The sequence below is a fragment of the Rosa chinensis genome, chromosome 7 (genome assembly GCF_002994745.2).
Source record: "Rosa chinensis cultivar Old Blush chromosome 7, RchiOBHm-V2, whole genome shotgun sequence".
In the NCBI taxonomy this organism is placed as follows: Eukaryota; Viridiplantae; Streptophyta; class Magnoliopsida; order Rosales; family Rosaceae; genus Rosa; species Rosa chinensis.
Genome location: NC_037094.1, coordinates 53,018,380 through 53,033,590, shown reverse-complemented (window position 1 = coordinate 53,033,590; position 15,211 = coordinate 53,018,380). Strand labels below are relative to the sequence as shown.

General features: G+C 36.4%; 1 protein-coding gene and 1 long non-coding RNA gene across 7 annotated transcripts; both read right to left on the bottom strand.

Annotated features, from left to right (window-relative positions):
• Positions 1-367: 367 nt before the first annotated feature.
• On the bottom strand, positions 368-4,177 carry LOC112178154. Its single transcript, XR_005803270.1, has 7 exons — positions 4,097-4,177; positions 3,659-3,955; positions 3,191-3,292; positions 2,794-2,869; positions 1,221-1,301; positions 793-902; positions 368-396 (listed from the first exon to the last, which is right to left on the bottom strand). It is a non-coding gene; the product is annotated as an uncharacterized LOC112178154 (long non-coding RNA).
• Positions 4,178-4,950: 773 nt separating this feature from the next.
• Positions 4,951-11,080, bottom strand: LOC112176896 (putative disease resistance protein RGA3). Of its 6 annotated transcripts, none has more exons than XM_024315023.2 (9): positions 7,959-11,080; positions 7,711-7,873; positions 7,424-7,557; positions 7,032-7,141; positions 6,777-6,958; positions 6,503-6,685; positions 6,078-6,176; positions 5,412-5,580; positions 4,951-5,289 (listed from the first exon to the last, which is right to left on the bottom strand). In XM_024315023.2, exon 1 carries the CDS (start codon positions 10,843-10,845, stop codon positions 7,963-7,965), a length of 2,883 nt encoding a protein of 960 aa, XP_024170791.1. In that variant the 5' UTR covers positions 10,846-11,080; the 3' UTR covers positions 4,951-5,289; positions 5,412-5,580; positions 6,078-6,176; positions 6,503-6,685; positions 6,777-6,958; positions 7,032-7,141; positions 7,424-7,557; positions 7,711-7,873; positions 7,959-7,962. The 6 variants fall into 6 exon arrangements, with proteins under 6 accessions (XP_024170791.1, XP_040366709.1, XP_024170792.1 ...); XM_040510775.1 differs by having other exon boundaries at positions 7,032-7,182; positions 7,424-7,524; XM_024315024.2 differs by having other exon boundaries at positions 7,032-7,160; positions 7,424-7,524.
• Positions 11,081-15,211: the final 4,131 nt, after the last annotated feature.

Sequence of the window (15,211 nt, the reverse complement as noted above, 5' to 3'; positions counted from 1 at the left end):
AAAGAACTTAAAGTTCCTTATGATATTGATACAAAGAAGTAAAATAAATTTTACAATCCACACTCCATGTTTCATTTTTTAGTACCTTAAATTTTGTCTTTTTGTAAGAATTTAAACGAAAAAAGGAAAGGATTGTGGATTGCAAATTAGGGATTGTGAATTTCATTCTTCATAATCTTAGAGTATCCAATTACAAGGAACAAAAACTACTCACCACTCAACAGAATCCTGTAGCTCCAGTTACTGAACCACCGTTTAACTTCAACTGATTTTGCATCTTCAAATCCCGTATCCCAGTAAAACACTTATCAAGTTTCGGACACTGAACTTTTAACAAAAACATATAACAAGATTATTGTGTGTGTGTGTTTCGGACACTGAACTTTTAACAAAAACCTATAACAAGAATATTGTGTGTGTGTGTGAATTTGCAAGGTTAGAGCCATAGTTCTCAATCAAGGCCAGGCTATATGCAGGTGCAGCTTAACACAATGGATCTAGACCACTACCTTTGACGATGGTGAGGTGGCAGGGTTTGCTACTAGAGGATGTCCAATAAATCTCTCAGATAATACAAGATTCAGGCTCCATGTTTATTGTTTAGATTCAGATTATACAAGATCTTCCAAATCCCATTTACAATCAAATCCCAGACAACATTAACTTCCATTTCACAAAAAACTTCCGCCTAAGACACGAAAACCCTTGCCCTAGAAATTAGATGTCAACCCTAGTCAATTTAATTTCACAACTAGAAACTGCATAATTTCAAGCCTTTTAAGTATTACATACATTGGATTGCTTAAGATGATGAAAACATATTGAGTTAAGGGCCACTTCAATCGGTCAAATGCATACCAAATTTCCTTCATGGTGAAAGTCCGCATGATACATAGTCTATCCTGCATAGAATGTGTTCATCAAAGTCAGATTCATTTCTCCACCTGGAGTTAAATATTTAGGCAGTTCAACAAATTAACAACCAACTCTTGTATCCAAGAGGCTAATAAATTGAAATCATGAGACATAAATTTTGTGAATTAGCAAGCAGTTCACCCAATGAGTACCCTTCAACTAGATTATATGTATAGCTTTTCCTTTCCTTTAGTAAAATAATGTGACATTTTAGTGTGCAATTGTTCTGACTTCAAACATTACTATATAATATAACATTGTTGTATACTTTTGAAACATTTAAGCTACTGAAGAATAGTCCATACCTCCATACCCCTGACACATTGCATAAGCACATCAGATTGGATGAACTCCTACTTCACTAGTTATTCCAGTCACGACCTTTGCTGAGAACAACAAACAGTTTCGATATCAATTAGCTGTAACAGTTTATGGGCAAAATTTTCTTTTTCTTTATGTTAAGTTACTAATGAAACTTTGTATCTGGTGGAACTACGAAACAAAAGTAGTCATTATGGGATCAAAATGATGGAAAAAGTAACATAAGCAAAAGAAAGTTGTTGCTAAAAGAATTTGAGACACATGAGACATGAATTACTGTACAAGGAATGAAACAAGTCACTATACATACATAATCTTGCAGCTCCAATTACTGAACCACCTTTTACCTTCAATTGATTTTCTGTCTTTGAATTTTATCGTAGTATACATGCAGTTATCAAGCTTTGGACACTAAACTTTAAAGCATCAATCTGTAGCTAAACCATATACGCAATCTTTAAGCCACTGATTTAGTGAGTTTGATCAAGGACGTCAGAGTATATAGGCATTTGGCTTAACCCAATGGAGTTCCATGAAACCATATATACATATATATATATATATATATATATGCATGTATTTACCTTGTACCATGGAAAACTATGGATGAGAGAGACTAGGATTAAGGTTTAGCTGCGTAGTACAATGCTATATACCTAATTTCTGCATTGGAGAATTGAATCACACGGTGAGGATTGGCTGTTGAAACTGCGTAGTACACTGCCCATGTTCGAACAACCAAAGAGCAGGTAATTTACTAATTAATTAACTTAACCTTGCAAAAAAAAAAAAAAAAAAAAAAAAAAACAAGACTACTAATGGAATTAGAGCATTGGATTCTATGCAGAGACACTGCATAAAGTGAGAGATACAACCACCACCACCACCAGAGTCTAGAAGGAGGTCAGGACTAGTTTCACATTGTAATAACCCTAAAGAAAAATATAGATGACATTTTCCACATGCATTGACTCAGGAAGCACACAAGTTTTTACTTGCAAGAAATTCCTCTTCAATTAATATATGGTAATTTCCAACCCAAAAGATAGGAACCCCATCTGCCACTACAATAATTCAAGGGAATCATGAATAGCATGGTTTTACTGTAACCTTGGTTGTACACTTGTACTGTAAGTTCAAGGCTTCCTATATAAAATAAAACCAACAGATTTTAGTACTCAAATTCTTATATGTAATTAGCATGGAACTCTCTAAGTCTCTAGACAGGAGTCTTCAGAAACTTTTAGTCAGAACCGGGTCCCTGTGGGGTGGTCTTGCATTGACGGCTGAGTCTATATATCTTATTACAACTTTTCTCCAATTTGAAATAAGAACATTAGTATAATCACTATAATGTCATTTGGAGAATACACATATAGGACTTTAATATACTCTCAAACTGTTGAAATAAATTTCCAGACAGATTGTTGAATCCGTTTGATTATCAAATTCCTATATCAAGACTTAGGTTTCATTGGAGTTCCAAGAATTAATCAACCATTTAAGAATCCATAATCGTTCCCAGCAGAAATCAGAATATAAGAATAAGGGACTTACAAATTAGTAATCCCTTGAAAAGCTTATCGTTCCGCTCCAACATGTCACTATGAGCCACAAGCAATCTCCTTTTACTCTGCATAAAGCCTACAACCTCAGTATCTCAATTACAGCAGAAATGAGCCTAAAAAAAAAAATACAAGAAAATAAATGTAAAAAATGTTTGATAGATGCATATCATATACTAGTTTAAGTAAATAAAAGGCTGCATTGAAGTCGAGCTCTTATTCAACAAGTTGAGACAGAGCATAATAATATGTCATATGTCCTCATCTCTGAACTTTATCATCAACGTACACTCTGCCTTCTGAAAACATGCAACAGTTCAAAATATGTTCATAGCTATTATAAGATTGTATAGCTTTTAGCTATCGAAGTAATAGAAAGTTGATCATACATGAACAAAGACCATAATTCTTTCATCCATATTGAACACTTGGCATTCAGCCTTTTCGCACATGCCAGTCATTTCTTGTTCCTTCCCCATTATTTCATATCTCTGTTCAGTAAGCAGCACATTTCAGTAAAACAGAACAAAGACTACATAATCGAAAGTCTTATGATGCACAAAGTATATATGTGAAACCCAAGTATGATACCCCGGATTTATATATCTTTGTATTCATGAGTAGTAAAATGATATAAATGACCAGTAAGAAATAGACATTAATATAACAAAAGCTTTAAAATTTGATCTGATGAAAAGAGAAAGCAGAATAAGGATCACTAACAATTAACACCCTAGGTCCCCAGCAATCAATTAACAAAGAACTTAAAGCAGCAGTTCAGATAGGTATATTTGCAATATATGCAGGTGTAGTTCAAGTGTTCAACACAATGATTGTCTAGGGTATTATGGTATTACCTTCAACGATGGTGAGGTCGAACGGTTTGCAATTCTAGGCATTGTAGTTCGATCGAAGTGTCGGTCTATGTTTCGGGTGTAGCTTAACACAACAGATTCCTTTATATGTGGACCATATATTTTACCTTCAAGTAGCCTTCAACGATTGGGGTGGCAGCATTTGAACGGTTCATTTGCAGAAACACCAATTACCGAGCTCCCTGCTGCCTATTGTTAAATGACAGATTGCAGAAAAAGCTTCCAAACCCCAATTACTAGTCAAATCCCAGTCAGCGTCCATTCCACAAAAGCTTCAGCCTAAGACAGGACACCCATGCTATGGAAATTAGACATCAAACCTAGTAAAATTAGATTCTTTGAGAACTAGACGCTGTGTAAATTGAAGCCTGTAAAGTTTAAAGTATACATAGGATTACTTAAGATGCTGATAAAAGTTACCTAGTTTAGGTGAGGCACTTCAATCATTCAAATGGATACCAAATTTCTCGTATGGTGTACGACGGTGTTATAGACCCTCCTGCATAGAATGTTTTTGTCAAATCTTATTCATTTCTCCACCAGGAGTGAAATCTTATGACAGTTCAACAAATCAGCAACCAACGTCGGTAAACATCGGATTGCAGTAAGATGGCAAATGACTAAACAGTGGTATTCTTATTGCACATGATGGCTTGATGCAGAGTATTGCTAACCCAATAATATGAATATTGGACCTAATGGAAGTATTTATCCTTTTAGTGAGTAGAAAATAGAAAGAGATAAAAATAGTAGAAAATAGACATGAATATAAAACACACAAGCTCTAAGATTATATCTAATGGAGAGAGAGAAACAGAGGAGATCATGAATCAGTAGCAGTTAAAGAAACAAAATTAGGTATCTAGCTAGCATACATATAGATGTAGAGAGCTTCATCAGCTTGACAACCTTCAATGATGTTCTCTAGTGTAACTTAATTAGTGTGATATTTTGTCACGAGAACTTTATTTCTGGTTGAATATATGACACAAGGGACAATGATTTTAAACAGAACAATATCAGATATATCAAACAACAATTACAACGAAGGAAACAACCCACCACCCCAGCAGGGATGTAATTGAAAAAGAAAAAAGAAAAAATTCAAGGAGATGTTGAGCCTACAGGATTGGAGAACAGTTCTAATCAAATCGTTTGTTTGTTTGTCTTTGAAAGGCATAGAATCTTGTGAGATACGATATATGCAATTGATATGTTAATTACATGCCACAAAAGGTGGATATGATTGATTGACAGATTTATTTCACCAGAAAGCATCGTAACTATTTTTCTTCTTTTTCGAATGAAAATGTGTAATGTTACTCACTCAACTTCATGTCCGGATGAATATATGATACAAGGAAGGTAAATTTTAAAAGGATACAAGGAAGAAAATTTTTATAAGGACACGGTCATAAAAATCTAAAATAAGCAGAAAAATATCAGATACATGAGATAACAATTACAAGGAATTTCTCTCCAACAGAATCACGCAGCTCTAACTTCTGAACCACCACTACCTTGAACTGATTCAGCAACTTCAAATTTCTTCCCAAGATTCAAACACCAAACTGTAGACTGGCAAAGTAGTTGAAATCCAACAATATGAATACCTGAATGGAAATTTATAACAAAAAAAAAATACAAAATTAGAGTTGTAATCTATAATCTAGATTATTGTCAAATAATTCATACTAAATGTAAAGATTCATTCAGAATTTGCATTTGCTGATACCTGTTCAGTTCCATGGAGATTTGTATTTGGGCAGCGAATCATCCAATAAATCTTTCAAGTCTGAGTTTACACCATTTATCGGGCTCCATGTTTATTATTACAAAATCTTTCAACTCTCATTTACCAAATCCCAATTGGCATTACGGTCCATTTCACAAAAAGCTTCCTCCTAAGACACGGAACCCATGCCATGGAAATTAGATATCAAAACCAGTGTTTTCAAATGCGAAAGCGAAGGCGAAGGCGACCACCTAGAGCCTCGCGAGGCGAGTGCCTCAAGGTGTTGAGGCGATCGCTTTTCCCGTAATTATTATAATAATACACTACATTTATAAATAATATGAATATACTTAAATAAGGTTCCAAACAACACCCATATAGGAAAATCCAAAGAAACAAGCTACATTTTAAGCATTTCAAGAGTCAAGAAATCCCTAAATTACAAGAGTCAAGAAGTAATTTCAATGGTTAAGAGCAGAGCAACTAAAACCGATTTGAGCAAAACCCCAAACCACATTCAATGCCAAGCTGATCAGCCACAAACAATCAAGAAATCCGTAATTTCAAGAATCCATATATCCTTATATTTCGATACTTCAAACCAGAAATTAAAGCCATATCACAAAAAAACTCACACCAAAGTCATGAAGAATCTGAGTTCTTTACCTCAATGAAGTCATGGAAAAAGAGACGCAGCAACTGAGTCGAGACATTCCTCTGTTGGCCGTAAATCCAAGCCATCTTCGACCTCACAATGGTCTCTGCCTGAGGGCACAAGGAAGCATATAATGAGTACCGAGATATAGAACTCTTGAAGTTCAAACATATAGAACTCTCGTGGATCAATTAACACCATGAATTGGACATTGATTTCATCATTCAAGCTTAAACACATTAAAAAGTCAATGACAACTCTTCCTATATTTCAAAATTGGTTGCAAACAAAGAACTCAAATACGAGACTAGAATTACAATTAAAGAACAAAAATTTCTCATACCCATATGAGATGCAGATGATACCAAACACCATTGATACCCACTTCAGCACATAGTACCCAAAAATCCCAAAAAACTTCATTTACAGAGCTTACCTTCACTTTTTTGGGTTCCAATAGAAATCGTACTCCAGATTCCCCGACGCCTCATCCGTCATCGTTTCGGTGTGGAACTCTTCTCGCCTTCCTTCGCTAGAAGCCAGAGAGACCAGAGTGACCTGCGACTTATCGGAGGTCGCCGACAACGAAGAAGAAGAGAGAAAAAGTTTGCTTCTCAATCTAATAGAAGTAGACAAGTCAGTGTGATAGATGTCGACTTCGTATGGGGGAAATTAAAAAAAAAAAAAGAAAAAAAAGAAAAAAAAATGACCCTCGCATCTTCTTCTTCCTCGCACTGCCGCCTGAGGCGTCGCTTCTGCAAAAAAGCGACGCTCCATCGCCTGGGCGACCGCTTTTCCAGCAGCACGTCTGAGTTTGATCCAGCGAGGCTTTTTCTGGTAGCCTCACACCGGAGCGCGCCCCGAGCTCGCCTCGGCGACGCCTTTGAAAACACTGATCAAAACTAGTCTATTTAGTTTCACAACTGGAAAGTGCATAATTTCAAGCCTTAATAAGTATTACGTACATTGGATTGCTTAAGATACTGATAAAATATTGAGTTAAGGGTCACTTCAATCAGTCAAATGCATACGGAATTTCCTTTGTGGTGAACTTCCGCCTGATACATATTCCATCCTGCATAGAATGTGTTCATCTAAATAAATTCATTTCTCCACCTGGACTTTAATATTTAGGCAGTTCAACAAATTAACAACCAACTCCGGTAGATATAAAAATTGTGAATTAGCAAGCAGTTCACCCAATACTGTAAGTGTCCTTCCACTAAGTTATACAAATTTTCCTTTCCTTTACTACTCTAATGTGACATTTTAGCGTGCAAATATTGTTCTATCTTGAAACATTACAATATAACATAATGCAACTGCTATATACAATATAACATAATGCAACTTATACCTATGAAACATTTAAGCGACTGAAGAATAGTCCATATCCCAACATGTTGCATAAGCACGTCAGATTGGATGAACTCCAACTTCACAAGGTCACGACCTTTGCTGAGAAGAACAAGCAGTTTCGATATCAATTAGCTGTAACAGTTTAAGGTCAAAATTTTCATTTTCATCTCGGCATAAGGAGTTAGAAAAGAGACATGAATATAAAGAAAAAAAAAAGCTTGAAGATTTGATCTAAGGGAGAGAGAAAGCAGAGGAATGATATTGAGGTGTATCTAGTTAGCATACCTATCTAGAGAGCTTCAACAGCGCGCTTGACAACTCCAATGACATTCTTACTCCTAGAAGCTTCAATGCGGTCCTCAAGTGTATCTAGTTAGCATGCCTATCCTGATTGACTTGCACACCTTGCACGCATTCCATTTGCATTTGCAAGTTCTTCATGAAGAACCTAAAGAACACCCTTCAAGTGAGCACACAACATAACTTTTCCGAATAAAAAATTCATTCAGAATTTTGCATTAGGTGATCGATACCTGTTCAGTTCCATCCAGATTGGATTGTGAGGTTTGGGATGTGAGAAATGTTGTGCCACTCCTTCCCCAAGCCTTTTTCGTATTCTCCTTCCAGAATTGGACAACCAATGATCTCCAGAGTACGCAGTTCCGTTATCTTGTAGAGGAACTCTGGCAGTGCTTTTAGCTTTCGGCACCACCGAATTCGCAACTCAGAAAGGCGTGGCATTATTGTGATTTCAGAAAGAAAGGTCCACTCTTCCCAGTTCTTCATCGATCCAAAATCAAGTCGTTTCAATTTGGGGAAGAGAATTCCCGAGACTTGTTCTTCTTCTTCTATTCCCAGAAATTCAACTCCCACCTTTTTCACTTTCTTCATCTCCAATATCTCCAGAATTTCAAGCGATGGCAATTTTCCAAGAGGAGGCAAAAATTCACAAAATCTCCACCCATCGAGATTAAGTTTTCTCAAATTGCGTAAAGAATTGATCCAATAGAGAGACTCGGTGGTGCCGTGGCACCACAAAATGTGTAAAGATTCCAAATTTTGATGTGGTTGCAATGCTTTCACTATTTCTTCATCGCCTTTTCTCTGCTCTGCAGCTACATTCGGGAAAGCGAAAATTACTCGCAAATAAGAGAGGTGCTCCTTATTCCCCAACTGTGCTTTCTCAATCTCACTCCCATCATCTTTCCCCAACCATCGTATCTCAAGGCTCCCCTGAAGCTGGTCCATGATTCCGAGATCTCCTAATTTCAATGCTTCATCATCATCACCCTCACATACATAAAACCTGTCTAGTACTTGCAGACTTTTCAAACTCCCAATCCCTTTCGGTAAGTACCTCAGCTCTTCACAAGCCCAAACATATAGATGCTTCAAGTTAATCAACTTTCCCATTGCCTTGGGTAGTTTCTCTAGGTTAACACACCACGAAACGACCAGAGTTTGTAGATTGTATAAATCACACACAGCATCCGGTAATTCTTTCAAATTATAATTATGAGACAAATCCATATATCTCAAATGAATCAATTCACCAATCTCTTTTGGAACTTCATTGAGCATGCCACCGAATCTCATGTTACCACTCAAATTCAATGTCCTAAGGCATTTCATTTGCATAATTGAACCGGGGCTTATGGTTGTAATGCTTGAATCAAGGAGTGTGAGGGTTCGCATATTTTTGCACTTGTCAAATGAAGTAGGAAGTTGACCTTCACGTACATTTATTAAGGTCAAATGACGAACCTTATAATCACCCGGTAGCTCCACTCTTTGATTAGCACCCTTGACTGCTTCTATAATAGTGCATTCTTTTTGGGTAAGAAACTGCACAAAGTCATGCACTATATCATGCATTTTGCACCCTCTAATATTTCCCAACTCATCTTTGTCAAAATCTTGAAAGAAAGACCGCATTGATAGACTCTCAAAATAATTCTGACCTATTCTTCTCTTTTCTTTTTTTCCCTTTAAATTAAGATAATTTTGTGACATCCAAAGATCAATCAAATTATCTTTTTTGAAATCATAATCTTTGGGAAATATTGCACAATACAAAAGACACATTTTGACTACAGGGGCCAAATCGAAATAACTTAGTAACAATGGTTGGAAAACTTGTTCCTCAACTTCTTCTAATTCCCATATCTTACTATTCAGAACATCCCGCCATTCTTCTCTTGTTTTCTTATACCACACTAGACTGCCTAAAGTCTTTGCAGCAAGAGGCAAACCTTTACACTTTTTCACAATTTCCACACCAATAACTCCAAACCCATTAGCCTCATCTTCTTCCCTATCCAAAAATGCAAAACTATTGAACAATGCTAGACAATCCCCATCGCTCAACTTGTCCAAATGGATCATGCTGCTGGTTGTTCTCATCATTTTAGCAACCCCTTCTTTTCGTGTGGTCACCAATATTGTACTGCCCTGAGCACAACTTTTCATTATCACTTCTAGTTTCAAATTTTCCCACTTTGTTTTGTCTTCGGTCCACACATCATCTAGAACAATGAGTAACTTCTTATTCTCAACACGTGTCCTTATCCATATCAGTAGAGTTTCCAACTCATTTGAACTCTGATTTTCACCTTTATCTCGCACGCTTTCAAAAATCGCTTTGGCAATTTTAATCTCGTCAAAAGGGTCCGAGACACAAACCCATACTTTTTTATCAAAATAGGCTATAACCTTTTCATCGTTATAGGCTAATTGGGCAAGAGTTGTTTTCCCCATCCCACCCATCCCTACAATAGGGATGACAAGGAACCGCTCGCCTTCTTGGTTACTTTCTCTCAATAACTTGCTCAACAACATCTCTTTTTCTTCATCTCGGCCACATATCTTGAATATATCGACCAAAGATGAAGTTTTCTGTCGTTGAATAAGCTGTTGATCATCTTGGCCACCTATTGTGGATTGATGAAAGCCAAACATTGCTTTTTCATCAGCAATCAAAGTTAACTTCTCATTCAATTCTTTTATCCTTCTAGCAATGTTATGATGATGAATGACCTTATTGACTTGGCCAAAACAAAAACAAAAGCAATCGGAGAGCATGGGGAAACATACCATCTTCTCGGTAACAAGAGCATTTTCACCTTCCTCCTCTTGCTTCTCCTCCACTTGTTTTCTGAGGATTTCAGTGTTCCACTCATCTAGCACGTCGTCCATCTCGTACGACACATCTTTCAGCTTCTGCAACCAGTCTCCCACGCTGGCCTCCGTCACATGTTTCTTCTCTGCATCCTCAAGCACAGCCTGGATAGCTTTGAGCTTGCTGCTGAAACTTTTAACATCTTTGTCAGCATTCAAAACAAGTTTCACCTCTTCATTTGTGTATTCATATACTGCTGAAGCCAATTTCTCCACAAGCGCGGAGATGAGTGCCTCAGCCATTTGCCGTGTTTAGAACTTGGTGAAAATTGATAAAGAAAAAGAACAGAGATGAATATGAAATTGTTGGATGAGTGTGCCCTGACTGCTCTCGCCTCTCTTCTACAGAGTATATAGTGTCGAAATTAGACGCGATAGGGACCAAGGAAAGTGCCTCAATTATTTGTTCAACAGAGCATTATGAATATTCCTCTTTAATAATTGCAAGCATGATCATAAAAAATTAGAGCCACTGCAATAATGCGAGAGGGACTAGTTTATCAACGATGGCAAACTATCAAACATTAGGTAAGAGAGGGACTAGTTTTGCTAAATAAAACTGTGTACTAGTTTTGCTAAATAAAACTATTACACATTAGGTAAGAGAGGGACTAGTTTTGCTAAATAAAACTATTAAACATTAGGAAAGACAGGGACTCTTTACCGGAAGACAGAAAGCTTGCATGTGATGGGTTCACACTCTTTACAATCCAAAAGTCAACCTTACAATCCAACCATGTGCAGCTGTTGCAACCGATACAAACACCATCGCGTGTACAAAAGAATATTGCCAATGCAATGAATCATTTAATTTTTATTTGTTCAAACAAAGCCCACTTACTTTAAAAAAAGAAAAAAGAAAAAAGAAAAAAAAAAAGAGTTCATTTATCTAATTGTGTTTTATTTATTTAAGGATTAAGGGCAGGTTTTCTTAATCGTCAGTCATCTCCCATATAAAAAGTAAATGTCTCATTTTTCTTGGTAGTCGGTATCATATTAGTTTATGATTTTTTTTTTTTTTTGTTTTAAAAAGGAGGTACTGGGAAGGACCACAAGGAGGCACGCAATGGCCTGTTTACCCGAAGTCCAGCACAGTGCCGCGCTCATATTAGTTTATGATTTTCAATTCCATGTATTTGATAATTTCAAATACCTCAGTTATTTGTTAGTCGGTACCAAATTAGTATTATGATTTCCAAGTAGGAAGAAACTAGAACCGCACAACATAGAAGCCTGACTTGTATGATAGCATGAGCATGGTTCTGATGACTGATGAATTGAAGCTCTATACTAGAAGGCTATAAACTGATAGCAGTAAAATCTCCAGAGACCCATGTCCACATAAACCTTCCTCTATGAAACCAAAAGATTTCAGATCGAACTCAGATAAATAGAGGGTCTTAACATCTAATCTAAATGGTTGGAACTACGTACATACCATTTGGCCACAAGTCTTCAGCATCCTAGTCATAACCGAGAGTATCATGAGAGGAGGCATTCATAAGGGGTTACATATCCGGTTATTTGAAATAAGAACATTATTAGGTATCATTTGGAAGATATACATATAAGACTAGCAAACTCTCTCCCTAAAATTAACATAAATTGACTATTCAAATGCCGAGTATCAAATGCCCCTTATACTTAATATATCAAGACTTTGAATTGGATCAGAGTTCCAAGAATTATTCAACCATTCTAGAATCCATATTGTTCTCATCAGAACAGAATGAGAAGGAGATAATTACTCTACATGTTTAGCAAACCCCTGCAACATGTCATTATGAGCTTCCTCTGCACTCTTTGCAGCTCCTTCATTATCAACATCGTACCTCACAACCCAACCATGTGCAACTTTTGGAAATATCTTCACGTAGCTATCAACCTATAGTTAAGAGAATAAAGTTGGTCAAGGGAGTTTTGAATGAAAAGATTGAAATTTGACAACAATTGGTATCCCAGTTAAACCAAAATGCAAAACACTAGATAGATTGCAGATGAATGTACTAAATTCAATACATTGGAGAGAGATTTGAAATACTATATGCAATTGTGCAAGAAATGATCTAAAATTCATTTCTTTTCTTCTTCCTTATTTTTTCCCTTCTAATTCAAATCTTGATATATGGCTATATGATATTATTGTCAAACTACATTATATCCCTAGATATGGAATTACTACTTCCAAATAGTCCCAGTTCTTAGACTAAATGCACATTAATTAATGTAGGATGAGCAGCTTCAAGTCTTCAACATGGAACAAATTCCTAATAAAAAAATAAAAAGTAAAAAGAAGGCCTCTGCACCTCAGGTTTAGCATATCTCATCAAACTTTCACGAGTTATGGTGGAGAGTGGCTGTCAAACTCAGCTCCTAGTATGGCAATTGGAGATTTAACCCCTGTTGATCAAAGAAAAGCATTTACCATTTAGTGTGGCAAAATTGTGAGAATAATAATGTCATAATTGCAATAACAGTCACCTGTGAAGGGTATTGTTTTCTCAGCAAATGATAGCTAAACAATTGTCAAGCAATATAGGATGCACTGTAAACATAGCATTCTCAAGACCTCAACCAAACCGTCAAACGAAAGAGTCAAGTGACTGACTATAACATGAATGGCACCGGTTGATCCCGAATTCCACGATGGAGTACAACATCTCCAGCTTCTATTAGACTGATCTTAGTGAGTAGTACTGAACCACTTTTTTGATAATATGACTCACGATCATGGATCAAGTTCTTATTCTAGGTATGACAAGACAAGCACTGGAACTTACTTGAGTATGATTCAACTTCATATTATCATGCTCGTCATTCCAACTGACTTGGTCAAGTACTAATATACATCCATTACATAGTACTTGCTATTTTATTCGCAAGTGCTTAAGACAGACACTGCTGTCACCTGGTTTTGTAATGTCTTATTTCTGTGCAAGTTCAATGAATTGATTTATATAAATATGATCCTGCTGTTTGGACTTATCTAACATTTTGTACAGTTCTTACTTAAGCTTGCTCCAAACACAAACACTACTTGAAGTGCAGATTTGACATAATGCAACTACAATATCACTTTAAAACATTTAAGTAGTGGAACCCATACCCTCAATATCATCACAGAAATAAATGACGGATATAACAGCACAGAAGCTTGTATGGACTCAGATTTCGCAAGTGCAGTCACGATCTTGGCTGAGAAAAACATAGAATATCTAGTTTAATCAGCTGCTATATTTGAAGTTTCCTCATTTCTGTGGTTGGAGAATTAAAATAGGGGAAACTACAAGTGGAACTAAAATAGGGGAAACTACAAGTGGAACTAAGTTCTGGTTCACAATAGGATAAGGTGGAAATGATGAGAAAAAAACTGAAAGTTAATAAAACAGAGAAAAAGCAGAAAACAATCTATACAAAAAGAATATCAACTACCCTCACCACCCCAACAGAAGCCTGCAGCTCCAATTGCAGAAAAACCTTTGCCTATCAGAGCTTCAATCAGTAATTTTGCATCTTCAAATCCCTTATCATGATAAATGCTTAGCATGCTTCAGACATTACACTTTAACATGAATCTAAAACCAAAACATGCAACAGTCTATATGCAAAAGTTTGCAATATTAGGACCACCGACTTTTAGAACGGCCAAAATGTTTTCATTTTTGCTATAATTATGCTAGGTGTAATTGATAAACAAGAAAACCAGGCAGCAGGACACAAATAAATTTTCATGCAGCCCAAAAATGTGAAAATCTGATTCACGCCTCAATATTACAGCTGAGCATAAGTTAATTAAATAATAAAAACCAGGAATCCCATGAAAAGAGCAAGAACGAACCGTTCCATGATCTTTTAACCAGACTGCTAGAGGCCTGTTATTGTCCTATGCAAATGGATCTCCATAGAAGAAGTCCGGTACTACCACACAGAATCCAGAAGTTGCAACTCTTCCTGCCCCGCTTCCTTAAGTGGAAATGCATTAGTTCTCAGGAAGTGTAATCAAACTTCAACACATAGATGACTATATCAACACTACAATCTATTGCTTCAATCACAAACACTAGAAGGGAAGTCCACCACAATCAGAAGTTTCCTTAACTGATATAATTTTCATCATCAATGAGTTTGGCACAAGACTTCTTTCTTGCACTCAATATCTCCTTTTCATAATTCAGTTTTTCTGACGGACAAAACTGAAGGTTGGAGGTTTGATATCTTTAAGATGAGTTATTTGCTAAGAAAAAGGAACTTCTACGTAAGTATGTGATTGTGTTAAAAAAAATTAACACCATAAATTTCCAGGGCAAGCTGCATGTAGATGCCCCTTCCACTTTATCATGCTTCAATAAATGGAATCCAAAATAACTACAGATATTGTAATTAATACTGATTTCTGCAACCTCTAGTTCTAATAAGTTTGGATCCTGATCACAGAGTATTCATTTTCATATATACAACAGAACATAATTCTATTACATCCCCATGTACTCGTTATAATGTACTGAGACATCAATTTCTTCCAAAAACAATAAGTACAGCTAAAGTTATAGCAGAATCCATGTACACATAGCTCAATACATCAATTTCGGAGCTCCATATCGTGCAGGGC

What these genes read in the sequence shown, in the direction of transcription:
- LOC112176896 (XM_024315023.2), bottom strand. Translation starts at nt 10,845, where the DNA reads ATGGCTGAGGCACTCATCTCCGCGCTTGTGGAGAAATTGGCTTCAGCA.